The sequence below is a fragment of the Trichoderma citrinoviride genome (assembly GCF_003025115.1).
Source record: "Trichoderma citrinoviride strain TUCIM 6016 unplaced genomic scaffold BBK36scaffold_14, whole genome shotgun sequence".
NCBI classification, from domain to species: domain Eukaryota; kingdom Fungi; phylum Ascomycota; class Sordariomycetes; order Hypocreales; family Hypocreaceae; genus Trichoderma; species Trichoderma citrinoviride.
This window is the reverse complement of record NW_020194722.1, coordinates 524,096-550,307: the sequence shown is the minus strand read 5'-3', so window position 1 is coordinate 550,307 and position 26,212 is coordinate 524,096. Positions and strand designations below refer to the sequence as shown.

Below are 26,212 nucleotides of genomic sequence, written 5' to 3'. Positions count from 1 at the left end.
CCCCAGACGTTGATGATAACTCTATCAGCTTTTGCTTTGTTAACTCGGCGTAAAAGACGTTGCGAGAACAAATACAGACATGTGTTCTATGCTCTTTCTAGGCGCTGTTCGTGTCAGAGATAGTAGAAGCAGTGGCAAGTTGTGAGTGTTGACTGAACAAGAGGTTTCGTCCTGGCCTCGCGGGGGAGCAGCCATCTGGATGCCGATGTTCAAGGCAATGTGAGACGATGCCTCTTACGGCATCTCATCGACCTGCAGGCATCTGTATCTGAGTGCATCGGCAGCGGCAATCACACGCTAGAACCAGATGCCAACCACAACTCAGACATCCGACTGGTCAAAAACTTGTACGACATGTAGGTCCTCGTATATTGGGTGACATCGTCAAAAGCAGCAGTCGGCGGTCAACATGGCTGTTGTTGCAGTGTCACCGAAGAGCACCTCTGCTCCGCGATGAAGCCATGTCTGTCTCTACCCCTCAGCGACTATACTCAGAAGTCCGTTGCCATTCTGCTTTGGTCTCTCGGCTTACAGCTAGGAACAGGGATTGCGGTCAAGAAACCCCATCTTTGCATGACATGATGCGCTTTTCTGCATGCTTACCTGCTCTTGACGCAATCGAATCATGACGACTGTTGGACTCGTCCAAGCTTAAAATAACAGCAATACGGGAAGCAAAGAAGCTTAAACAAGCCAGAGAAAAGAAATCGACAAGGTCCCCGGATTCACGGAAGCAAAAGTTCGCCCGGCAAGTCCCGATTACCAGGCGTATTTGAGCGTATGTTGTGCCTGTCCATCGAGTCTGCAGAGGGCTTTGCGGAGATGGCGGGCGTGATATATGCATTGCCGTGCTGGAAACCATGCGGAAGATACGAGGCTGTAGCCAGTTGGAAATGCGCCGGCCCTCGTATCTACTAGAAGATGCGACCTCGTATTCTGCTGGTAATCGGACGGTTACGCAGCTCGTCAGATGGGCAGACGCTGTTGCCATCTGCCGGAGCTTCGGCGATGACACTCTGCATGATCGGCGCCGTGGTCATGGGTGGGAGCGGGGAGAAGGACGGAGTTTACCATACGAGACCATGCGCAAGCGTGTGATGGACCGAGTCGGACTTTTTGGGATTGTGTCGAGGTTGGGTCGTCGAGAGCAAGCATATAAACGACATCGCTCCCATGATGTTATTCGACGGTCTTTAGAAGCAAGAAGCTTCTTCGTCTCTCCATATGCTGCAAAGAACACCTAGCTCTTGACTCTCTGCAACTCGGAGCGAAGGGCAACATGAAGTTCAGTCCGACCCTGGGCCTGCTGGCCCTCGTGGGCGGAGTATCTTCCCTCAACGTCACGACGAGCGTGGACCAGCTGCGGTCGAAACAGAACACGACCGTGGTCCCCAACACGTTCATCGTCGAGCTGCAGCCGGACTTCCACCCGGGGCTTCAGCCCAAGGACCGGTTCGCAAAGACCAAGCCGGGAGCCAAGCCCAACTACCGTGTGCGCCATCAGTATAACGCTACCGACATCTTCAACGGCGTGTCGGTTTCGTTCGATTCGCCCGTCAACCTCACGACGCTGAGGAATACTGCCGGCGTCAAGAACGCCTGGAGCGTCGCCCTTGTGCCGCGGCCGGAGCTGCGGGGCCTACGGGGATCCCCGGGCTCCAACAAGAATGAGACGAAGCTGCCGGATTGGCGAGGCAGCGCAGATGTCAACCGCCCGCTGGAAATGGGCAACGTGAAGAAGCTTCACGACAAGGGCATCAAGGGCAAGGGTGTGCAGGTGGCCCTCATCGACACCGGCGTCGACTACACCCATCCCGCGCTGGGAGGCGGCTTTGGGCCAGGCCACAAGGTTGCCTTGGGCTACGACTTCGTGGGGGATGCGTACGACGGCTCGAACGATCCCGTCCCGGATGACGATCCCCTGGCAACATGTGCAGGCGGTGGACACGGCAGTCACACGTCAGGTATGTATTTGTACTCGTACGAAGCAGATGTGAGAAGAAGACGAGTTCCTAACCGCTTAAACAGGCATCGTGGCCATGCAAGATCCCAAGGATGAGGGCTTCGGCCTCGTCGGCGTAGCTCCTGAAGCCACACTTGCCGCCTACCGCGTCTTTGGCTGTGAGGGAAGCGTCACCAACGACATTCTGATTGCGGCCATGATCCGGGCGGCGCAGGATGGCGCCGACATTGTGTCCATGTCCCTTGGACTCTTTGACGAGTGGGAGGAGACCAACCCCTTTGAGGATCTTGTGGCCAATCTGGCCAGCCAGGGCGTGGCAGTTGTCGCCTCCATAGGCAACTTTGGAACTGCTGGGCCGTACTCGACGTCAACGCCCGCCATCTCGCTCAGTGCCATGTCGGTGGGCTCTATTGAGAACGAACTCTACCCAACCGCCTACACGGCTCACGACGACCAACACCAGGCCATCTCCTACATCGACATATTCCCCGCCAACGACCTGGGCCGCGTTGAGGTAATCCAGCTGGGATACGGCCTGAACACCACCATCACTCCCAACATCACGAGCGGATGCTACGAGGAACCCTGGGACGCCCTTTCCAGCGCGCAAATAGACTGGAACACGACCATTCTGCAGGTCTCGTTGGAGACATGGTGCGGCACCAACTGGAGTCCCTCCATCGACCTGGGCGTCAAGGCGCTCCTGGTCACCATGTCCGAGCCCCAAGAACTCATCGTCGACGAGCCAGGGAGCAGCCCCAAGGCCTTGTACTTGGACCCTGAGAACTCGAAGCTGTTCCTGAGCCGCTTCGCGAAGCAGCCCGCCGACAAGAAGTACGCACTGACGTTTGACGGCACCAGGGCCGTCGATGTCGCGAACTTCTTTGGCGGCGCCCCTGACGACTACTCCAGCTTCGGCCCGACGATTGAGATGACGCTGGAGCCCAAGATCTCGGCGCCGGGCGGAACCATCCTGTCGACGTATCCCGTGGACGCGGGCGCCTATGCGGTGCTGTCGGGAACCTCCATGTCTGCCCCGTTCATCTCTGGCAGCCTGGCGCTGGTCAAGTCGCAGAACCCGCACCTGACCGTGCCGCAGCTCTTTGCGCGGCTCATGACGACGGCCAAGCAGGTCAACGAGCTCAACTCCACGCTGGTCGCGTCTACGATTCGTCAGGGCGCGGGCATAGTTGACGCCTACGCGGCCGTCACGGCGGACACGGTCATCAGCCCGGCCGAGCTCAACCTGCGCGACTCGGCCGCGCCGCCGCCGCAGAAGATCACCATCTCGAACCAGTCGCGCTCCCCCAAGCGCTACTCGCTCCAGCACGTCCCGGGGAGCTTCTACCGCCTCTCCAACAACTACCTGTCCGGTATTGAGGACAACTACTCCTCGGCGAACCTCCCCCTGACATTGGATATACCCGCTTCCGCCTCGTTCTCGCAGTCGTCGGTGACTGTTGGGCCGGGCCAGTCTGCCACGTTCGAGGTTACGATCAAGCCGCAGCCGGATCAGTACCCGTTTGCGGACCCCGTGTACGGTGGCTTCATCAAGATCACGGCCGACGGCGACGAGTACTCGGTGCCGTACGTTGGCGTGCCATACAACCGCACCGAGGTCGGCCCCATCGTCCACAACGTGACGACCGTGAAGCCGTACGACTCCCCCGGGCTTCTCAAGTCACAGGCCACCAATCTGTTCCTGGCCGATACCTTGACGCCGACGCCCAACCTCGAGACGTACAACTGGTCGACGAACCTGAACGAGTCGTGGATCCCCATCTTCCGCATCGACTCGATCATGACCCGCTTCCTGCGGCTCGACCTGGTGCCCGCCAACGTGTCCTTCGTGCCGTCCATGTACGGCTTCGACCCGGACGTCAAGATCGACTACAAGTTCCCCAACCAGACCGTCCTGCCGGACTACCTCGGTGCGCCCACGTACGGCTTCGTCTTGGCCATGTCCCTCGATACCCCGCCCGAGGGAAGCCCCATCGTCCAGTCAGCCGACATCGGTCACTTCTTCGCCCAGGCCTTCTTGGATCCCTCCCTGACAAACGACGCAGGGGAGACGTATAGGATCGCGGCGGGTGACTACCGGGTGCTGTTCCGCGCACTGAGGTGGCAGGGCAACGAGACGAATCCCGACGACTACGAGTCTTGGCTGGGACCGGTTATGCGGTTCGACATTCCGAGCGATCTCCCGCCCGACTTTCCCAATAGCTCTGAGTAGATGGTGTCTTTTCGCGTTATCTTGATGAGTTGAGTGGCGAGGCGGAACTCGGTGGATTAGGTCGGAGGTTTGCGGCTATGGCGGGAAGACATCCGTGGAATGGCTTCATATTTCAGCTCACTAAGTTGATTGGCTTCGGCGATAAGAAGTATGCCTGTCAGAGGCATAAAAGACATACGTAGTGCAGAATACGAAAATCTTACCGAGTCCGAACCTCAATATTGGTTTGTTGCATCTCCGAAGAGGCAGTCGGCGTTTGTGAAGATTGATATGGAGTGATGATGGTTTGTACTTGATGAGGTGTCTGGAACTACGCCGTCTTTGGCTGCAGATGAAGATAATGAATCAATCCACAATATGAACTGTATCAGCTGTAAAGAGACTTTCCGTCTACCAAATCCATTAATGGATTGTTCGGATATCTCTTCATCTGCATACTAGTTACCGCGTCTCTTCTGGGCCACATGTATAAGAACTGCCACCAAAACTGCTACCTCTTCAACTTTGTCGGACTTTGGCCGATTCCTGTTACGCAGGATTCATATTCAACTTACAACCAACATGGAAGAGAAAGAGTTGCCTTGTGTTTACTAATCGCCAACCTTGCTGTGGTCAGAAAAGCAAGGGGGGCCAAAAGGCCAGCCTTACTGTTAACATGGCCTTAGTGAGATTGAGTAACAGCATCTTCTGTCTTATGTCTATAGTCAAGCCATGACCAGTAGGTATTTCACCCACATGAGTGACTCGTTCGTGTCTGTGTCCAATTACCACATTAGTCGCTGAGAAGAAGCATCAAGCTGGACCCGGCGAGGTTGGAGTTGAATTGAGTTGAACGAGGATCGTCTCTTGTTCAAAACTACATAAGACAGGTGAAGATGCATGCCAGCACAGCCCTACGCCCCCTGAGCAACAAAAGACCCTCTCACACTTACAAGGATCTCATCTCAGAACTTTACTTGACGGTTTAATACTCCCCACCGGTTGCGGCCGCCGCTAAAATCTGACACGCTGAGGGAATCGTTTTAGAAGCGCCTTGGCAAGGACTGATGACCGAGCCCTATGGAGCGAAGATCATAGGGGTCTTGAGGAGAGCTATTAGCTCAGCTTGGTCCCTATGGCAGTGGTATGGTGGATTGTTGCTGTGAATTGCGTCGTTGTTCTTCGCCAGTAGTATGGGACTTCAGCCAAACAGGAAAGTAACTTGCTGTCAAGACAAAGTCTTAGTCTCCATGAAGAAACAATATCGTGACGTTGATGTAGCTAGTTGTGATTTGCTTTAGTTCGCCTAAGGGGGGAAAAGATGTAAATCCAGCCGTGTATATATATATATATATGTTGATCGTCTCTCTTCGGGAAGAATTTTGCTTCGATTAATTTCACCGAGCTGTCCCACCCATTCTCAGTAGGCCTGAAAGCCACCTAGATGAGCCAGCGATAGCATCTCGATACTACAATCCTTCGCAACTACATACTATGCTAACCCCCACCCAGCCCACCCCCTGCTCTTTCTATACTCAACCGGCCGATACGAGGCCTCTTACTCATTGTTATGCTTCGTCTGTTATGTTGCTCAGCAGCTCGTGAGCCGTCAACGTGGTGCCAAAGCTTCGGGCATAGGGAATCTGTCTGATAGTCCCGTATCTGCGAGGTTTAGGAACAGCCCCTGGCGGCCCCGGCGTTCCGCAACCCGGCCTACGCAGGGCTGGCCGACGCCTTGGACGCGCTGCCGCCCATCTGCGCCTCGTCCTTGAATCTGGGTCCGGACCACGCGTCAGTTCTTTCCCGTAACTGACGGATCGTCGACGGCGCGGCACTTTTGCAGGGCCGCGAGTCCACCACGTTGTCCGGGGCTGTGGCGAGAAAGGTGCTGCTGCAGATGAGCCAGGTCTTTGCCGATGCCGTTGTCGAGGCTGCGGCTCTCGGGAGGCAGCCTTCATCAGTGACGAGGGAGTGGATGAATGAGATGTAGTAGTGGAAGTGTAGGCGAGGAGAGAGTTCGGCCATGTGTTGCTGTTAGGTACCACAGCTCTTACTTCATATGTCCCTGCCCACAACCGCTTATTATCTTATAAAGCAGCAGCAGAAGCAAATCCTTCAACGCCAGAAGCGGAAATGATTACATTCTTGTCAAAGGGGGAGTCAGATTGTACATGCCGAAAGTAGCTATACGTCTATGCAAACGATGTATCTACTACCTTATATAAACCGGCTCTCGGTCCCCTCTTTTCCGCCTCCCCTTCCACCTACTACCAAGTTACCATCACTCCTTCGTCTCAATCATCATCTCGTCAGCAGGCGAGTTCCTCTTGGGGGACAAGCGTGGTAGTTTGAAACCTGGAGTCCAGAAACACCGACACAAGTTCCCGCACTATCTAATAACAAATAGGCGATTCGCGCGCGGCTGATGTCCTCATTGTGGTAAGGCGAAACCGTTCAGTGGCTCTCATTATCCCTTGTCTTGTTTCTCTGGATATCAAATAATTCAAATACGAAGTTGCCTCGACACCTCCAACGGCCCAGTCCGAAGCTAAAATGATTTTCGCCGAAGGAACAGAACGAACATAAGCCTAGCCTGTTCCCGTGTGTGCATTTGTCATATCAGAGGGCCGCTGCCATTGGCCTCCGTAGCCTAGACCTCGTTATCGTTTTGTCATTTTCCGTCCGGTTTTCGTCCGGGGACGTGTTTGTTACTGTATTCTCGTGCTAACTCACGGAGTGTTTTACGAAAGAGAGAAATAGAGTCCATGCGGATCAAGTTCGAGTCCAGCGCCCCCGAGCTTGTGCCTGGTGGCGAAACGTGCGGCGCGCCACAAGCCTTATTACCGCGGCAATCGTTCATTTTGACATTCTTAGTAACGGATTATAGACGACGATGGACGAGTGAAGAGATGGGACAACAATGCGATTCTTAATGTATAGAAGGGAGCCCAGTTCGCAAGTTCAGTCTGTCGCGGAGGGAGTTGGGGGGCAGAGACTTCTATAATCATGGCGACCGTCAAGCCTGTTCTGCGGCGAAGCCATACGAAATCAAAGCTGGGCTGCCAGGCGTGTAAGCAACGGCATGTCAAGTGCGACGAGTTTCGGCCATCATGGTATGTCTCCTATTGCTCTCATATGGCTTTACTATAATCTTGAATTAGAAGGAGAGAATACTGATAGTTGATTCCATTTAGTCACAGATGCCTCTCTTCAGGGATTGCTTGCAAATATCCTGCCCAGGCCGAGTTAAAGGACGAAGACGAAGACTCTGCTCTGTGGTGGCCGTTGGACATTGAGAAATCGTGTGCCCAATGGAAAGAGTCGGGGAAGCCGCCGTTTGTATCGTTGTCGCCGTCTCCGAGCTGGCATACCATGGCGATGAAGGACTTGCGGTACATTTACAAGATGGCTCTGGTGGCCAACATTCTCGACCTGAGCAAGACAGCCGACATTTGTCTGTTATGGGGTGATATGAGAGTGTGAGTGATTCAGACTCTCTGTGGTTAAGCCATTACATTTGTCCATCCCTTTTATTGCCAGGTCGAGATGCTGACGCTGTTTCTGTTGGTCAGGCTCTTCCAGCTCGCAACGCAATACGACTTTGTCGCTCACACCTTGGCCGCAACATCGGCACAGAGACTTGCATTGACTACAAAGTCACACGAAGCTGCCGAGGATGCCTATCACTACCGAAAACAAGCTCTCCACGGGCTGTACCGCGCAATGGGCTGCTTCTCCGAGTGCAATGCCGACGCAATCCTAGCCGCAGCCCTGGGGTGCTCGTATATCATGTCCGACTAGTACGTTGAAACTATTATCCTTTGCGAGATCGAAAGGCACGGCATAAAGGCAGGGTTCAGCTAACCACAGTGTCCAACAGCCGCTCCCTCATGGCGCTGGCAGGGAATATCTCAACAGTAAGCCTCGATGATATCATTGTGTCTTTCATACCGCTCACAGTAGAACAGGTGGCCAGCCGGATGAAGCCCTGGCTGAAACGGTCGGCCTTTCACCGAATCTTCACATACGAGCCCCCGTACCCGGAAAAAGAAGAGCAGGCCGCCTCGTCACCCCCCGAGATCGAAGACGTGGAACACCGCTTTGCCCTGGTCAAGAAGCTCCTGGCCGAGGGCATCGGCTCCGTCAACGGCCTCGCCTTCTGCTTCCAGGGCGACCGCGACCTCTCCGCCATGCTCCGCCAGCTCCGCGACGTCATGCGCCTCGTCCACGAACGCCTCGGCACCGACATCCCGATCGAAGACCAATACCGTCTGATCTACCCCTTTACGGCGTGGTTCGTCAAGAGCTCGGCCGCCTCGTACGTCTCCCTCAGCGCAAAGTGCCCGTTCCTGCTCGTCTTCCTGCTGCACATGTACGCGGTCGTCGTCGCCCTCGCGGCGGCCCTGCCCCAGATCGACGTGCCGCTGTTTGCAAAGTTTCGGCTGCGCGCCATTCTCGAGATTTGCAGCATCTTGAAGAAGGAGCCGGGCTTCTTGTGCCAGCGGTGCGGTGGGTTTCACGCGTACGAAGAGGTCATGGCGTTTCCCCTGAGTAGTGTGTCTGTGTATCAGCAGATTGGAAGGGAGACGGGCCTTTGAGAAGCATAGTCAGCGAGCGTTTTCTTTACGTAGAGGGTTTCTGGGTTCCTCATTTTCCATTTTGATTCTTCTCTCGTCTTTTCTAATCGGGTATAGCAATCCTAGTGCACGCAGGACACAGCGATATGCACCGATGCTGTTGTTGTTTGGCATGCTTTAGACCCCAGAGAGCAGAAAGCATCCCAACGTTCTGTGTTGCGAACTTGCGAGCGTTGCATATCATAGAGCTTAATCAACGACTGACCAGCCAGTCAAGATTTTTTTTTCTGTTACTCAAGAGTCTTTGGCGAAGCCAGAAAGCAGATCGACATAGTACTATCATCAGTCGATGGGCTTCGTTCAGCCCCCACAGGAGTAAATAAGCAAACCAGAGGAACAACCCCTGTTCATCTCACAAGCGGCATCGTGTTGCCCCGTCTTATGGAAAGCTAGAGCCTCAACAACCGACTTAATGAAGATCTGGCAGATCCCCCAACTCAGCTGAAGATCCCTAAATAGAAACATGTTTAATTAAGCTCAACACATCGGCTCCATCGTGAAGCCAAACATGTGCGACCTTCTGTTTTCTTCGTAGGCCGCGACGATGGATCTCATCGCGGAGCATACTGAATCGGCAGATAGTCGCCTTCAGAGGCAGTAATCAATCGGTCAAATCCCATCGCACAGACTCTCAGTTCACAGTTTATGCGAGTTTGTCTGGTCATTTTGCAAGTAAGCATTGTTTCAATGTCTATTTTCAGACCCGATCTAATGTAGGTCCAGTGGTCGACTTCTTCAGCCGCTTCCACAGTGGAAGCTCTTCGCCTTGTGGTGATGGAGCCCCTTGTGTACTCAAAGATGCTACCATCGCGAGATGGAAAGGCTACCCTGAGTTGTCAATGCCTTCAAACGAGTATATAAGGAGCACGATGGAAGCCATTGATACGGATTCCAGCACTCAGCATCGAGACACAAACACCATCTTCAACATCACCAGCTTCACCTCTCATCCCACAATAACCACACCCCAACTCCCAAAATGAAGACAGCCTTCGCCGCCCTCATCATCTCCCTGACGTCCTTCGTCAGCGCCTACCCCATCACCGGCGACGTCGTCAACTGCCGCACCGGCCCAGGCACAAGCTACGCCATCAAGACCTCGTACAAGAAGAGCCACGACATCTCCATCAGCTGCCAGACGACGGGCACCAGCGTCAACGGCAACAACATCTGGGACAAGACGGCCGACGGCTGCTACGTCGCCGACTACTACGTCAAGACGGGCTCCAGCGGCTACGTCACCAAAAAGTGCAGTGCCTCGTCTGGCGGCGGCTCGTCGTCGAGCTACTGTAAAACCGTCAACGGCGCGGGTGTCGATCTGATAGCCAAGTGGGAGGGCTTCGTCGCGAGTCCCAAGCCCGATCCCATCGGCCTGCCCACGGTCGGCTACGGCCATCTGTGTCAGCAGAAGAACTGCGCCGAGGTCAAGTACAAGTTCCCCCTGACCAAGACGACGGCCAAGGAGCTGCTGCTGGACGACCTGCCCAAGTACACAAAGTGCCTGGCCGAGTCCCTCAACGGCAAGGCGAAGCTCAACGACAACCAGTGGGCAGCCCTGTCCTCCTGGGTCTTCAACGTGGGATGCGGCAACGCCAAGACGTCGACTCTCGTCAAGCGTCTCAACAACGGCGAAGCGCCCAACACCGTGGCGGCGGAGGAGCTCCCCAAGTGGCGCATGGCAGGAGGACAGGTGATGCCGGGTCTCGAGGCGCGCCGCAAGGACGAGGTCAAGCTGTTCAAGACGGCGTCTTCCAAGGAGGCGTACCCAAAGTGCCAGGCATAAGGGGCAGCATAGAGGGGGATAGCAGTCTACTTGGGGGAATAGTAAGCTGATGGGCTGGTTACCTCAGCCCTACCAGCTGAATAATTGCCAGGTGGCGACGACGTCAAAGCTGGGGCACTAGTTGTTGCCAAAGGGGCTGAGGCTGGAATGTAGTTGGGAGTAGATGGAAGTCACTTGTTGTTTCAACCTGTCTTTGACATTTGTCTGTAGGACTCTTCTGGGGCTTGGATATATAGACCTTGACAAATTGCAGATTTATCTTTCTTGATACGCTTTTTGAACCATTGTATGCAGTCATGAATATTGAATGCAAGATGTAAGCAGCAGCAGCAGCATAGCCTCAACCAAGCATGGAAGCAGACGCATCTCCAGCAGCAGCAACAACACGCACATACGTGTCCCAGCAACCAGGTGAAGCCCTTGCCAAGAACAATACGCCCTGCGCACATGTATCCCTACCGACGAGAAGGGCGTCAACTCAGGCATCACGTTACCACAACTTGTCGATGCCATTCGTCCACGGCAGCAGCGCCGCCCTTTACCAAGGTCAAGGCGGAAGGGTCGGCGGTGGCTTGCGTTAGGACGAGCACTCAGCCCTCAAACCTGGGCGCCGACCTGAACCTGGCCTGAGGGTTTTAGCTACCCTACCAACCTGCCAGCTGGGTCATTCGGGGTCCATGTTGACGTGGAAATCAGGGTTCGGGAAGGGCTGGAATTGGAAATGGGGATTGATCATGATGGAAAGCGGCTCGATCGGGACCGGGCTCCGGATCCCAGGAAATCGGCATGGCCGCTGCTTTTCCTTCGGGCTTTTGCAGGGTTCCGGTGTGAGGGGCTGTTTGCTGGGAAGAAGGAGACGTGCTTTTTCCTTGAATTCTCCCTCGTCGAGTCAGAAGGCAGAACCATATGAAGAGTCAGAGCGGAGAAGAGTGATGCCCGACGACTCCGTTATTGAATTTCAGCATTGCCTCCTTGATACGTGTCACAGCTGCTCCCACTTCGTCAATTCAGCCATGTGGATTCGTGGACAGGCTCAGCAGCAGCCACATATTGTCCAGCCATCGTCAGCTACTGGACTAGTAATACTATGTAATACAGTATAGTAGTACTAGATGAAAAAAAAACACCAAAGAACCGCAAAGAGCTCCAGCTTGCTACTATCCACAACTCCCGCTAGTTCCCTCGAAGCTCGAAACCCACTCAAGGCCCCTCCCGCCTGCATCCGGGCTCTCACATGATTCTCCCTTGTCCAGGGCAACAAGAGCTCCAACCGTCCGTCACCTCGCTTGAAAGCTTACTCTGCGCCCAGCTTCAGCTTTTCCTTGTTGCCTGGAATTACATACTGTATGTACCCTTTGAAGGAGGTTGCCCTAGCTTAAGCCATGCCCTGTAGTAATACTAAGCATTTTTCTCCCGAGGGAGGCGTTGATGAGCCCTGCTTCTGTGTGTGATGAAGAGGAACTTCCCGATCGAGGAAATCTTGGTGGTGCAGATCCAAGGCAAAGATCCAAACGGCAAAAGATCAACAGTGACTGTGACCTGTCTGATTTCTGAACGTCTCCCCCGCTCCGGCTATTCATGCTTGTTATCACGGTTTTCTTGGTTCGGTTACTATCCGTCCTGCGAACCTCCCCTCCGCTGTCTCAGATTTGTCGATTGAGTGTGGACGTGACCGCGAAGACGTGGGCACACTGTCTCATATCGGCTGTTTGCGACCTCGGCGCATGTGAGTTTGCCGACTCAAGGCGCCATGATTGAGAGATACACGAGCAATATGCGAATCAGGAGTTTGGATGTATGAGTTGAGCATGTGCCAATGACTGCGTTATGAGACAAATACATATTTCTACTCTCGAAAACCCTCGTAGGCATCCGTATCTTCACGTAGTCAGTCTGTCACTGGTCACGATGCCTCATTGGCGACAGACAAGACGAGGGTTGTTTCATTATCTCCTCCCTCCAACCCACGACGCCCTCACCGCACTTACACTAGAACCCGTGCCGCTGTGCCCGCGTTCCGGTTGATGCGGGAAGGCAAATGGCAGGCAAGTATTCCCGCTCGTGGGGGGGTGGCATGACGGACTGAAATGCCCTGCCCCCGGTGAGACAGGGCAAGTTTTCTTTCCTGTTGATAATGGCTCTGCCGGATCACGCCCGCTCACGAATCGTGCGTGGAGGAAGAGCGTTGAAGAAAATGTCCAGTGTAGGAGGTTGAGAACCCTAGTCAAGTCTTTGCGGGCTTCCAAAGAGCGACAGACCCCGGTCGAATCGATGTGTGTCACGCCGTACATATCATCGAGGCCCATCCATACGCGCTCTCGCCTCATCCCCCCGACAATGTCGACAGACGGTGAATGATCATCTTTGTAACAGTTTCTGGATGCTCTGGACCCTCTAGGAGACACCGGTGATGGTGTGGTGGCTCCATCGTGAAAAGCGACAGCTCCCTCTTTTGTCTTCTTTTTCTGCTTCCTCTCGACTCCCCCGGTAATAAACATCCAGGGATCCGGCCAAATGCCGCTATGGTCACAACGGCTCCGGCACTTGGAGCGTCACATTCTGCATGCAGCTTTTCCTTCTTCTTCTCAGTGAGTCGAACAGAGTACCCTTGTCTAGTGGACTGGAGCCCTTGTTCATCAGGGTTGGGCACTGGTTCGATGAATGACTGTCGATGGCTCCTCATCACGCATCTTTGCCTGTGCCATTTAATCTAAATCCCTGACAGCGGAGCCAATGGCGACGATGCAAACAGCTCGAACTCGATCTCTCTACCGGATCTTTGATCCATGAAAAAAATCTTTTCTTCTTCTACCTTCTATCCTCCTCTTGTTCCCGACTTACCCTTCTGGGCGAGCCATGTAATGCAAACCCCCCTCCTCTCCCCTACAAAATGAGCACGGAGAGTGGCAGGGAGATGTCAAAACCACCAGCGATGCGTCCCAAAACTGTGTGCGTGTGCCTTGATGGCTTGCGATGCTAGTCAAGGGGCACAGGAACGTGAACGACGCAAAGAGTCAAGTGCGTGCATGGAATGGAGGCGACAAGCCATGCAAAGTTTTCCGCCTTTGTTGAAGGAATACGAAGCATTCATTCCCTCTTATTTAGAATTTGTAAACTCTTTCGTAACAAGCATAACAACAAAGAAAGCCACGGGGTGAAAGAAAGTGTCATCACACATCATCACACACCCACACGATATACCTTACTCTACACAGGCAGAGAGAAGAAAAAAGGTACTTCTCTATACTCGGCGGCTACAAAGGGGCGCCTCGGTTTAGTTCCAGGTGAGAAGGGTAGCATGACTGGCAGCCACGTATTCAAGCTTCAAGCCCCAGCTCCCGGCAATCGACTCAGGGAAGACCCACCATCCCTTTCTTGTCTGCTTGATGAGACAGGTCGAGACACGCCATGTCTGGATCGACCGTCAGGCAATATGGGAAAGTCGGGCGTCTTGCCGAGCCCATTTGTCGTGCATCTGCCGGAGAAGCCAGGCCTTTTTGGCGCCGTGGTTTCCTTTCTTCTTGTGATGGGGGAGCATGAGTATAAGTCGATCTGGTCCCCCCGTCACATCCCTCCTCTTTCTCTCTTTGATTCTCTTTACACTGCTACTCTGCGTGATCTAATCAGCTGTTTGACTGAGGTTTTGGTTATCTTTTGAATAAGCAAGTTCTTCCACCTTGCTTGACTCTTATCTATCTTACTCTGCCATTACTGCACCCTCCCTGTTCGTCGTGTGACAGGATTCTCCACGAGCTCGTGAAGCAGCATCGACACACTCATATATACGAGAGACCGCTCGAGAATACAAAGAGCCGCTCGAGATCTGCTATTCCAGCATACAATGCGCCGGAGCTCGTCCTCATCATCCATCAGCTCCCAGTGGTCCACCGCAAGCGAAGACACCGAGCTCAGCCATCTCCCCTCCATCATCCCCGTCGCCTCAAGCACAACCGCCGCCACGACAATCACCTCAACGACAACAACTACAACCACCACAACCACCGCGGCCAGCAACTCCTCAATTATCTCGTCCTCTGCCTCGGTTGCAGCAGCAGCAGCATCAACCCACAACATGTCGCGACGCACTTCCACCATTCCCGACTACGAGCGCAGCCGCCAGGGAAGCACATGTTCTGTGCGCAGCTGCGGCGGCATGAGCCCCGATGCGACGCGGGAGCTGTGGAAGACGATGCTGGAGCTCCAGGAGCGGTACGGATGCTATACCTCGGCCAGGATGGACTTGGCTGTCGGGGCGGGCGACATGGCCCTGTCTCTTATGCGTAAGCTGGAACTGCCGGGACTTGACAAGATAACTAAGTGCTGACATGAACAATTCACAGCGAACCCGTTTATTCTGGATACTCTAAACGATTCTGTCGTCGACTTGCCCGATGAGGGGTGGGAGATGCTCAATCGCTGCCTTCAACAGCCCAGGCTTTGATCCTTGCTGAACCCCCCACACAACTACCCTCTCTCACCACCACTACGACTGTGATGGTTTTTTCTCGAATGTAACGCGGTAGATGAGGACGGAAAGATGGGTATACTTCTTCTCACAACTGGCAGGAGTTTAAGGGACGGAAACAAAACATCGGGCAAAGCGCTTGGGTTCTCTTCAGTTCATCTCACTTTATCACATTGTCTTTCTTTTTCTGTTTTTTCATGATCTCTCACGATACCCTGTCCTCATTTACATGGAATTTTGACGCGATAAAGATTGAGGCCCATTGCCAACATGTGCTGGTACATAAGACCACCACAAATACAAATGCAACACAACATCATACCAAGTGAATCAGGCGATCATGTTTCGATGCCATGTCGCAGCGCATGCAAAAATGTCACATTAGCACAAGAAAAAAAAGTCATGCCGTCGGCTCATCGCGTGCCCGTCCCAAATTCACAGCGTTTCATCCAGCAGCGCATGCGTTACATGGCCCATGGCCCTCGTCTGAATCTTCATGCTCTCCAGCACCCTCTCCTTGACCTTATCGTCCTCGATATCCATCCCTACAAATATGGCGTGCGTCGATGTAAAGTCGTAGGCCTTGAGGATCCCCCACATTCGGTGTATCTCATCTGCGCTCAGAGGGATGCTGTTTGGAATGCTCCACAGGAAAGCAAAAGAGTTCAAGCCAGGCGGCTTCTCCCTCTTCTCTCCCAGGGCATCGACCTCCCACTTGCCGATGCCCGCGGCAGTTGTCATCAGGGTATCTGCGATGAAGAGTTTCCCATCAAATAGCAGGACCATGGATCCGGGGAAGTGTCCTCCCAGTTTAATGGCCTTGACGCCGGGCACAATTTCCGCCTCGACCTCGGTGAGCGGCTTTCGGTAGACAGACGGCGTCGTCGTCCAGCGCACGTCTTCGGCAGAGGTATATACGGGGCATTGAAACGCCCTCGCCCACTGGACGTGCGTGCTGTAGAAGTGCGGATGGCTTATAACAATTGCCTTGAGGCCCCCGAGCTGCTTGATCCTGTCAATCGTCTCGTCGTCGAGGAGCGTGATGCAGTCCCAGAGGATGTTGCCCTCGGGAGTCCGGATCAGTATGGCCCGCTGCCCAATGGCGAACTTCGGCTCCGTGTGGATGGAAAGGATACGCTCGTCATGCTGATACGGCACAAACTCGTTTCTGTGTCCCGTGGCACGGATATCGGCCAACGTAGTGAAGGATTGCCCTGACGGCGGCACGTACTGACGAGGGTCGTCGCAGATGTAACACGTCTTGAGGGCGGAACGATCGGCAGTTGGGAACTGAGTGCCGCAAGTGTTGCAGATCAGCCAGGAGGAAGAGACGGTGTCGTCGTAGGGCTCGAGAGTCAGGTCCATGATGCCGAGGTACTGGTGGCGATGCTTGAGGGTGGAAGATACGGGATTGTCATGGTGTTGTAAGGTGGATGTTCTGTATAGGGCGCGCGGGGTTGAGGAGGCTTGGAGTCGAGGAATAGCCGATGGCCTCGGATATACGAGGATTTTGTGTAATGGTGAGGCTTGATTTCGGCGTAGTTGTACAGAAATGAGGAGTTGTACTGTCTGTTAATGAGGCCAAGCCGGGACGATTGATGCTGCCGTATTACTCTAAAGGCAAGCTATTACGTCCCCGTATCTTGCCATCTGCCTGAGAGAAGTATCCAACTTTCATGAGTCGTTAATGAAGGACCATCAGTCAACAGCTAGTATCATTCACGGTTGATTATCGCCTTTCACAAGGCAAAGTATCGTCGCAAGTGCGATGACATCATGAGCAAAGCCAGACGTCATGGCCAACGCAGGCCCTGGAGAGACACCAGAAGAGCGCAGATCTAGATGATCGTCAGCATCTAAATCAGCATCTAGCTATATATAGAAAGCCGAGATGACCCGAAAGGGCAATTTTCACTCTATTCGCGGTAACGGCGTGTCAATGCGCTGATGGTGGTGCACACTGCTCGTCCGAGGACTAAGACGAACGACACCACATCCGTCCAGGATAGATAAGATGGTGATGATTACACACTTTAGTAAGCGTAGGAAGTAGATATTAAACAGATAGGCCTGGCTCTTCATACTTGTAGATTGATAGGATGGCCGTCTTGAATGGGCAGATGAGTGTAGATGCCCGTATCACCCTCGCCTTCTAACGGACGAGTTGACGGACTTGATCGCATCACTGTCGGTAACGGGATCCTGTCACCCTGTCTATCTACCTCCGTTGCTTACTCAACTGTCACCCAACTTTGTAAAGCCTATGCTCCGTGCCTCTATCCAACGTGTGACAGAGCAAGTACATGTAGATGCCCTCATGCAAGATGCGCAGACCTTGAATGGATGATATGCAGCCCTGCCTACTGTACGGTCCTTCAATGAACCAATCGGCATATACCGTAGTTGACATGACACATGACACGGCTAGAAGTATTCCGATCAGACATGAAAAATCCAGACTGTTCGTCCGCGGACGAATCTCTGTGCCTTCCGACTGTGCAGCTACTATTGTGAAGATGTGTCACAACTCTACGGACCATTCGTCCGTGAGCCGTGATGGCAATGTTGACAATTCGGAGCAACAACGTGAATAGCTGAAAGTATCCCCCTATTGTATATTCTGTAGAACAACATGTTCAAAAATGCAATGTATGCCAACAAGATATAATGTCCTCCTTCCCCATTTCTCATCACCCATCACAGCTCTCAATTCGACATCACTCAAGTCATCTATAACTCCTCAGTCAGAACAGAATTCGGGTTTCCAGTAAACAATGCCTCAAGCAGTCTGGTTCATCACAGGCACAACATCAGGCATCGGCGCCGCCCTCATCAACCACATACTCTCCCGCGGCGACAAAGTCATCGCCTCGGGTAGAAACGTGGACAAGAAACTCAGCCATTTCAAGTCTCAGCCAAACGCGCATCTACTCGAACTAGACGTGGCAGCAGGGAAATCCGACATCGAAGCTCAAGTGAAGAAAGCATGGGAAGCTTTTGGGCATGTTGACGTCTTGATCAATAATGCGGGCATGTCTGCTCTGCGAACTGCCGAAGACGCTGAGTATGTCTCCTCCTTAGCTCTCTAAAACCTCATTATCATGTCTAACATAATCTGGCCGTGTCAAAATAGCGACACCTTTGTCAACACCATCTTCCAAGTCAACCTCTTCGGCCAACTCCACATGTCACAAGCCATCCTCCCCTACTTCCGCGCCCAAGGCCACGGCACAATCGCCTTCACCTCCTCCGGCTGTGCCTGGGGAGCTCTCCCCTACCTCTCGCACTACTGCATGACAAAGGCAGCGCTAAGCTCCTTTGCCAAGAGCCTGCACAAGGAAGTTTCGCACATGGGCATCAAGTGCGTTGCGTTCGACCTCGGTGGCTTTCCGACTCGTTTGGCGCAGCCTCGCGAGGTAGGAGATGACGCCGGTGGTGATGCTGCGGTGAAACCAGACGAGGTCTCGTTCCCCGAATCGCCCGTCTCTGAGCCGTATGCCGAGTCTTTCGGGGAGTATCTCAGCCTCTTCATGCCGGACCCAAGCTGGACTATTCCCGGTGACCCCGACAAGGCGGCGTCTGCAATGGTGGACGTTATTCAGCGCCGGGGAGTCGCAGCGGATCGTTCCTGGGCAGTCCGTGTGGTCTTGGGATCGGATTGCTTGACCTATGCAAAGAAAAGGCGACAGGAGGAGCTCAAGCTTCTGGAGAAGTGGCAGGATGTGAGCTCCAGCACGGATGCGAGGGAGTTTGTGTTGAAGCCAGAGTATGAGAAGTACATTGTCGTTGCAGGATTGGAAGAATGAACGCCTCCTGGGATATATATCGAGAATAGAATATTCCTCTACATATACTCAATCTAACGCTACATCACACAGCTCCCAGCAACTCCATCACTCACTCCCCTTCACAGCCGCCTCAATCTCCTCCGCAAACCCCTTCTCCCACGCCTCCTCCCCAACCTCCGGAACCCACCCCAGCACCTCCCTCGACAAGTCCCCATTCGTAACCGACCTCGACGCATACCCCAGCTCCAGAAACTGCTCAACCGCCCCCGGCGTCTCCCTCGCCAACTCCGCCAGCCCAATCGACCGCGCCTCCTTGTCTTTCAGCACGCCCGCCGCGAAGCCAGCCTTGGCCACGCCCTCGGAGGCCTGCTTCCACGAGTGACGTCCATTACCACCAAAGTAGATGCCTCGTCTTCCAGAGGGCACAGTGGCATTCGAGAACAACTTCTCTAGAAGTAACTCGTACATCTTTGTCGTGTCGTCGATGTGAACGTGGTCCCACACTCCTTTACCTTCGCCGATGTACTCCGCATAGCCCTTCTTCAGAGCCCTTTTCGCCAGAAACGGAATCTGCACGGAGCGCTTGTTGAAGGGTCCCCTGCCGGTGCCGTAGATGGTCGGGTGCATGAGGATGTAGGTCGGCACGTTGAACTCTTCGCCTGCTTGGACGACGGTCACGTCGCATGTACGCTGGGGGTATGGCTCGTGCTCTTCGCGCTTGAGCTCGTAGGCGTAAATGTCCTGGGTCTTGTCATTGAATTCAAAGGGGGCGTCTTCTTCCGTGTAGATTTTGCTGACGGGACGGTTGCCGAGGCTAGAAGTGCCGGAGGTCTGTAAGGCAGGTCAGCATACGTTTCTGTAACCAGATTGTCATTGTCTGTGGGTTTCACTTACATGGATGAACCAGACTGGACCTCCAGTAGTCTTCTTCCTCTCCGCCAATCCTTCGATCAACGCCTTAGCTGCCAGCGGTCTGAATGCGCTGGCCGAATTGATCACAATGTCATGCTCAGACGCCTGTTTCTTGAGAAGATCGACCTGATCGAGGTTCTCGAACAGGACGGGCGTCATGCCCTGGGACTTGAAGTACTCTGCATGCTCAGGCTTTCGCACCAGCACGGTATATGTCAGGTTTTTGATGTCGGGGTGGGTTGATTTGAGGAGGCGGGTGAGGACGGAGCCGCCGCTGTGTCGTGTATGAGCTATCTGGTCTTGCTTTTGTGTGAGGGTGGGTGAGTCGGTGGATGACTTACATGTAGCCAGTTGCACCAGTAACAAGGACCTTTGTTGGAGCCATGGCTTCTTTTTGCGTTGTGTGATTATGTATGTAACTTGTAATAGTCGTTGATGAATCTTAGTAAACTCTCTATATGCCATTCATCATTCCAGAGCTCCCCTTATATACCAAAAGAGACACCACATAAACTCTATCAACCACTTTTCTAAGCCAATCACACAATTTCTAATCTGTTCTATCTCTCTTCTTGCTTTCTCGAATCCTTTTCCACAACTTCAAACGCCTCCTTCGCCAAGACGCCATCTCCCAACTTAAAGTGCGGCCATAGTTGCCTCATAGGAGGCTGCCGAGGTGGAGCTCTTCCATACCAGCCATGGCTTCGTCCGGGTCCACAACTGACGACGGAACCAGCGAAGCACCATGATTGCATGATACGCTTCCACCAATCGCGTTTCTTCCTCGAGCTTTCTTTGCTGAGTCATTACATACATGAAGTGCGGGCAAAGTTGCTTCAGTCCAGCTCTTCAGCTCTGGGATATATCCTATTCTGAACAAGTGGTTGTTCTCCAGGAGACAATCATGAAGTCAACCACTCGGATACAACAAGTTTGGACAAGATGGTTACCATGATTGTATTATTAGGTCATTGCTTCATTACAAATACAGATACTATCACATGTCTACATCAACACGCTTCCCACATCTGGTGCCCCATGGCAATCAGCCGGTTAAACAGCTCGTCGCGCATGATGATGGCTGTGAGATGATACTCCTTTCCGTCCTTTGTCCGCACCACCAATCCATCCACGACTTCTCTCCCCATGGCCCATCCCACGAGGATCTTGCTCTTCCATCCCAGGCCTCCAACCTTCTTCAGCTGGACAATGTGTTCAATGGCAACTGTCCACGCTGGATTCACATCCTCAATGTCCGAGGTCCAGCTCAACGCAGGACTGGTAGCCGTTGCCGTAATGTACGCATGGCCCTTTTTACCGTGATACCGCGCAGGGAAGCAGACGGGGCCGGCCATGTAGTCGTCGCCGGATCCTTTGTCGACCACGCCCAGACGATTCCGTGCGTCTTTGGCACCAACGGCAGCTTTGGCTCTATCGGCAGTGAGGGCCGTGTGGACGCCGCCCTTGGTGGTGCCCTTGAGTAGGTTGAGGATGCGGTGAGACCGTTTGGGCTTCCGCTGCTGAGCGTCGTCGTCCTTGACTTCTGCTTGTCCGTGGTCCATGTCGGGTCGCAGCGCTTCCCTCGCCTCGTGATCCGTAACACCTAATCCTCAGTTAGTATACCGTTCAAATGGTGAAGCACAGGATGAGCAGAAATTACCTAGAGCATCTACCTGCTGGGCAGCTTCAGGGTTGATCTTCTCTGCCGGAGGCGCGTCAGACGAAGGAGGCGGAGGAATGGGCGTCTTGTTCCTCTCGCCGATGCGTAACAGGGTGATTGTCACCTGAGCGTTTGTCGGAATGCCTCGCAGGATCGTGTTTCGCAGCTCGATGAACTTTTCCCATCGGGGATATGTCCGGTTGACAAACTGCAGAGCTGGCGTGATGATAGGGTCGCCAAAGAGGACGAACCCAACGCCAAAGCCGATGCCCTTGAGCAGCATGTACGAGGACACATAGAGAGATAGCAACAAGGCAGGCAAGAGACAGGCGGCCAGCGTCATTCTCGGCTTCTCGACAGGGAACGGCGGTGTCGGGCTGAGGGCGTTTCCAAACCGCTCCCAGGTATCGATGAAGTCCGAAAGCATGTGCATCAGAAGCCCGGTCTTGGTCCAGACCATGCTAGAGACGGGCTTCTTAGTCTTGTCGTGCACCGTATCCGTTGGCTTTCCGTCGGTGGCAGCCTTGGCTTTGGCGATGTCGTCGGTGAGGTTTGTCGGGTCCGGTGCCGTGTTGTCGTCGTGAGGATCGCCCTGAGGGTTCTTGCCTGCACTCGTGGCAACGACCACCTGTAAGCAGTCAGTATCAATGATTCATCTCGGGTCTACGATAAAGCAACGTTGCATAAGGCTGCTTACACCTGTACATACAGAAGCAATACTGTTGACGAAGCTGTGGGCCTCCTGCTCAACGCCTTCGCCCTCGTGTTTCTCTGGCGCGCCCGTCACAGAAGTATCGGAAGCAAGGACTCCGGCCGGCGGTTTTTGCACGCCTCCCGTCTTTGAATCGACAATTGACGGCGGTACTGGAGGGAAGCAGTAAGCCCTCGCCGGCGGATAGGCAATCAACACCATGAGAAACACGAGGACCGTGGGCACCAGCAGGTCCAAGAGCCAGGCAACGCTATATACGGCCAGGAAGGATGCCGTTCTCTTCCACTCTCGCCATGAACGAAGGCGTACGATGTGCTTCCACAGCGAGACGAGTGGCACAACGACCGTCATGTAGAAGCGCTCCAGCGTCGCCCGTAGCTTGTCTGGAGAAAATGCATCGTCGTCGGCAATGTTCATATCCAGATCAGCCAGAGGAGTATCCTCGATGCGCCGCACCTCGAAAATCTGCTGGTTGAACCGCCGGATCAAGGTCCATAGCTCTTCGTTTCTTAGGCCGCCAACCACCGGCTGCGGAACAAACTGTGCATTCTTGTTCCATCCAATGTTCTTCACCTCGACCTCGTCATGCTCGAGCTGGCTGGCGCCTTTGCTCTCGGCCTCGCCGCCGGTCTGGATGCTTTCTTCGGCGAGGGCATGGCTGGCTGTGGGAACTTGCTCGTCGTAGCCTTCGATTATCTCGGGCTCGCTGCCGGCTCCTAGAGACGACGGTTCGCTACTCAGGTCTGTAGCTGCCATTGCGATCTAAAAGGATCAAATGGTGGAATAAGAGGCTGTCACTAATAACAGTACATGTAACACAGAAACGATGTGATGATTGATTTGATGAAAGGAAGAGTTCAATGCTGTTGACTCACCTAGGTCTTCTAAACAGCTGCCATCATCGTCACTTACAGCGATCTCTAGTATAGACGCGCATCGAATCGTGATCGAGCTCCATACCTTATCCGTTCAGCTGGGCCTTGACTCTGCCGCCGACGTCAGAACTGTCTGGCATGAGGGCGAGAGCTGGTGACGTCACCGACTCCAGTAAAGGTGAGAAGGGACGCTCAGCTCAGCTGGCGGAACTGGAGCCGATCAGCGGAATTTGCCTCCAGCTCTGAGGCTGAAAACAAGGCAAGTGGATAGTATGAGCAGTACTATTTTGTTTCTATTTCTGGAATATAGATGCTATTATGGAAGAAAACAGTTGATTTCATGGAATTCTGGAGATGGTACGCGGGTGCACACGGTGGGGAGCTGAATGCTGGCTCACCGAGAACGGCGAGCACTGAGCCGAGATGTGCCTGAGAACGACACATACCCTGGACCTGACAGGTCCTCGCCCCAATACACGTGGTAATGTTAAGCCACGACCTGTTACTCGCATGGTCAATTGGTAATTGACTTTCGGTCGATAGTAATTCCGAACTTCCATATATATAGCGATATTTACACGTGCAATTCTATGGTTTCCCGATACATCCGTTCGCACGGCGAGGGGAAAGCCAAGCTGCAACTTACACGCAGGTAATGTACCATCGTGAGCCAGGGCGGTTTCTGATCAGGCTCTTGATCATGATTCAATGGTTCTGAAATTGTTGTTTAGGCCTCAAAATGGCCATACAGGACTTGAACATGGTCATATAGCAATGCATCAGTCGTGCAAACCCTTGTGGAACGACTCAAGAATGACCAGAAACCACCCTGCGCCTCGTAGGTATGGACGGCACTGCAGAACAATATAGTCTGTGTAATTAACATTCTGGTCCACATTTACAGAACCTGTATGAGTGATACTTAGTTGCTGAACTAAGCCGTAGAAATTATTTTGTAGATTACCTATCATGAGAATTGCGGTGCTACATAGTACCTACGGGACCGGTGGTGTTTTCTGGCAACGCTTATTCCATGACTTTTGTCCAGCATGGTTGCTTTGGACCTGGCTCTGCCGCAATGCCATTCCGCGTTATTACAGAAAAAAACAGCTCGTCAGTTCAGCAGTTCCAACCCAGAAATAGCGGAAGAAGGCACTGCGTGATGATTCAAGAGTGGTAACAGTATGAAGGTAGCGACAGAGTGCCCTTATGAAACCATGTAAGTTAGTATTCATCATAAAACAAGGGTTCTAGAAAAGCAACCCCGCGCCTCCTGATAGTATCCGACCGATGCCTCCCCTCCATGGCAAGATACCTGCCAATGACCTCTCCTGTAGCAGATTGGAGCCTCAAGTGCTCTTTCTCAGTCAACATGGAGGAATAAGGAAAGCATTGCGATGGTGAAGCCCTTAGCCGAGGCACAACTACACCGGAATGCTGTTGGATTCCGGTCGGCAATGGCTCCAATAACCGCGGATAAACCAACAACCAACGTACGATATCAAACTACCCAACTCGAAATACTCCCTTTCCAGAGCCCAAGGGATAGATGTGCAAGCTGAGACCAAAAAGCGCGGACCGCAAAATGAATATTCACACCCGGGTTAGCAACAAGAGCACTCTTTGAGAGGCCATCTTGCAGATCTTGTGTGTGTATACTCACTCCCTTGTATGTTCAAAATCGTGCAAATCCGCGTTTTTTTGCTCCCTGCTTGATATAATCTGCCTGTCAAGCGCAGCTGATACCGAGAGACACGGCAAGGCCCGGCTCGTGCAGCGAACAAGTCACCTCGCATAACTCGTATTCCTTCCCTTGCGCGCTGCATCACCAACCAACAACATGACCACTTCACCTTGGGCCTCTCTTCTGGCCGCCGCGAGAAAGCCACAGATATGCCTTGATGCCCGCTGGGCAAGCTCTCAAGGAGCTATTGTTCCGTCCCTGCCCGTAGCAGGTGGGTAATAACACGCCAGATGTATCCATTGCCCGAGCCAATGGATCTGTCACAGCCCTATCTTAACAACCTAATAAGGCTTAGCAGTGCTACCTTGCGAGGGTTATTAGCCCGGGTCAGTGCTGCATGTACAGGTGAAACAAACGTCCGCCATGAGACAGAGAATTTGGCTTCTCCTAGGACTCCGATTGAGCCTCATACTGCGATCTCGGAAATTGTGTCTCTTACGCCGCGATCGAAGGCGGTTATCTAGCCATCAGAGCCAGGAAATTGGTTAAAGTGAGACAGGTCCCTCGCGTGCAGATGCTAGTATGTACTATCGTGACGGGTACCAGGGATCCACGACGCAATGAGGGACAGGAGTGGGAGAAAACAACAGAATCGCAGAATCTGAGGAGACAACAAGGTCACGAATCAGCAGGGACTGGCAGACCTTGCTTCTTGTGGAATAGCAACCGTTCTTCGTGCATCACCACGGGAGAGATTTGCCATGCGGGAATACGAGGCTTCGTCTAGCGTTGGGCTTGCAGCAGATCCCCGGGGTAAACGGTCCTCGAAGGGCAGTATGTAATGTGATGATGCTATGCTTCTATCATGTATCCTCTGTCTCTGATGGCAATGCAGCCATGCGTGTAGCTGCTATGATGAGCCTCTACCCCTCTTACCCCGAGTCCTTAGGCGCGTCATATCAACGCGGTGAGCCCATATGCTGCATCAAGGTCGAACAATGCAAGACATGGACCGTTCTGAAAAAACACCTCACTGAGACAGAAGCGAGGGAGAACAACGAGAGAGACTAGAGATGAATGAACTTTGCTAGGAGCGCCAAGAGGTAACCGGATTCTTGGTATCATGGTGTCGTCGGGTCTCGCAAGGAGCAAAGCCATGTGTTCCCCCACAATGTGATATTTCCACGTTCACCAGCTATCGAATCATTGCTTCCAGGCTTCCATGCTAATCGAGAGCTACTCTGTGAAGATTTTGACAAGGTAAACTACGAATTGGCTGTAGTCTTTGCAAGCTAGCCCGGGTGATGAGATATACACCGCTGAAGCGTTCGGAAGGGCAAGGAGACCAGGGATGGAGCCGGAAGATGATGTCCACGGAGCACAGATCTCTACCTAGAGCAGTGAAACATGAGCACGGCCGCTCTTTCGTAGAATTCAACACCATGTACTGTGCTGGATGCAGGGCCTATTGCTGAAGCCGGGAGAAATCTGCGACATGGGGGCGCAACAGGGGATTTACCT

At 53.3% G+C, this 26,212-nt stretch overlaps 8 protein-coding genes across 8 annotated transcripts; 5 read left to right on the top strand and 3 right to left on the bottom strand.

Annotated features, from left to right (window-relative positions):
- Positions 1-1,279: 1,279 nt before the first annotated feature.
- On the top strand, positions 1,280-4,196 carry BBK36DRAFT_1144216 (subtilisin-like protein; the record flags this gene model as incomplete). The annotated part of the gene is made up of 2 exons (XM_024893662.1): positions 1,280-1,964; positions 2,029-4,196. The coding sequence occupies 2 exons, from the start codon at positions 1,280-1,282 to the stop codon at positions 4,194-4,196; spliced, it is 2,853 nt and encodes a 950-aa protein (XP_024746477.1).
- A 3,089-nt stretch (positions 4,197-7,285) lies between these two features.
- BBK36DRAFT_1183037 (hypothetical protein) lies at positions 7,286-8,773 on the top strand (the record flags this gene model as incomplete). The annotated part of the gene is made up of 5 exons (XM_024896336.1): positions 7,286-7,288; positions 7,416-7,654; positions 7,748-7,975; positions 8,056-8,092; positions 8,144-8,773. 5 exons carry the CDS (start codon positions 7,286-7,288, stop codon positions 8,771-8,773), a joined length of 1,137 nt encoding a protein of 378 aa, XP_024746476.1.
- A 1,018-nt stretch (positions 8,774-9,791) lies between these two features.
- Positions 9,792-10,595, top strand: BBK36DRAFT_1144213 (glycoside hydrolase family 24 protein; the record flags this gene model as incomplete). Its single annotated transcript, XM_024893661.1, has 1 exon — positions 9,792-10,595. One exon carries the CDS (start codon positions 9,792-9,794, stop codon positions 10,593-10,595), a length of 804 nt encoding a protein of 267 aa, XP_024746475.1.
- A 4,072-nt stretch (positions 10,596-14,667) lies between these two features.
- BBK36DRAFT_1127575 (hypothetical protein) lies at positions 14,668-15,036 on the top strand (the record flags this gene model as incomplete). The annotated part of the gene is made up of 2 exons (XM_024891523.1): positions 14,668-14,875; positions 14,936-15,036. 2 exons carry the CDS (start codon positions 14,668-14,670, stop codon positions 15,034-15,036), a joined length of 309 nt encoding a protein of 102 aa, XP_024746474.1.
- A 459-nt stretch (positions 15,037-15,495) lies between these two features.
- On the bottom strand, positions 15,496-16,425 carry BBK36DRAFT_1171953 (hypothetical protein; the record flags this gene model as incomplete). Its single annotated transcript, XM_024895650.1, has 1 exon — positions 15,496-16,425. One exon carries the CDS (start codon positions 16,423-16,425, stop codon positions 15,496-15,498), a length of 930 nt encoding a protein of 309 aa, XP_024746473.1.
- A 1,409-nt stretch (positions 16,426-17,834) lies between these two features.
- Positions 17,835-18,866, top strand: BBK36DRAFT_1183029 (NAD(P)-binding protein; the record flags this gene model as incomplete). Its single annotated transcript, XM_024896335.1, has 3 exons — positions 17,835-18,124; positions 18,194-18,471; positions 18,517-18,866. The coding sequence occupies 3 exons, from the start codon at positions 17,835-17,837 to the stop codon at positions 18,864-18,866; spliced, it is 918 nt and encodes a 305-aa protein (XP_024746472.1).
- An 87-nt stretch (positions 18,867-18,953) lies between these two features.
- Positions 18,954-20,145, bottom strand: BBK36DRAFT_1183026 (NAD(P)-binding protein; the record flags this gene model as incomplete). The annotated part of the gene is made up of 3 exons (XM_024896334.1): positions 18,954-19,679; positions 19,743-20,034; positions 20,102-20,145. 3 exons carry the CDS (start codon positions 20,143-20,145, stop codon positions 18,954-18,956), a joined length of 1,062 nt encoding a protein of 353 aa, XP_024746471.1.
- Positions 20,146-20,770: 625 nt separating this feature from the next.
- On the bottom strand, positions 20,771-22,888 carry BBK36DRAFT_1171950 (hypothetical protein; the record flags this gene model as incomplete). The annotated part of the gene is made up of 3 exons (XM_024895649.1): positions 20,771-21,363; positions 21,421-22,048; positions 22,130-22,888. 3 exons carry the CDS (start codon positions 22,886-22,888, stop codon positions 20,771-20,773), a joined length of 1,980 nt encoding a protein of 659 aa, XP_024746470.1.
- Positions 22,889-26,212: the final 3,324 nt, after the last annotated feature.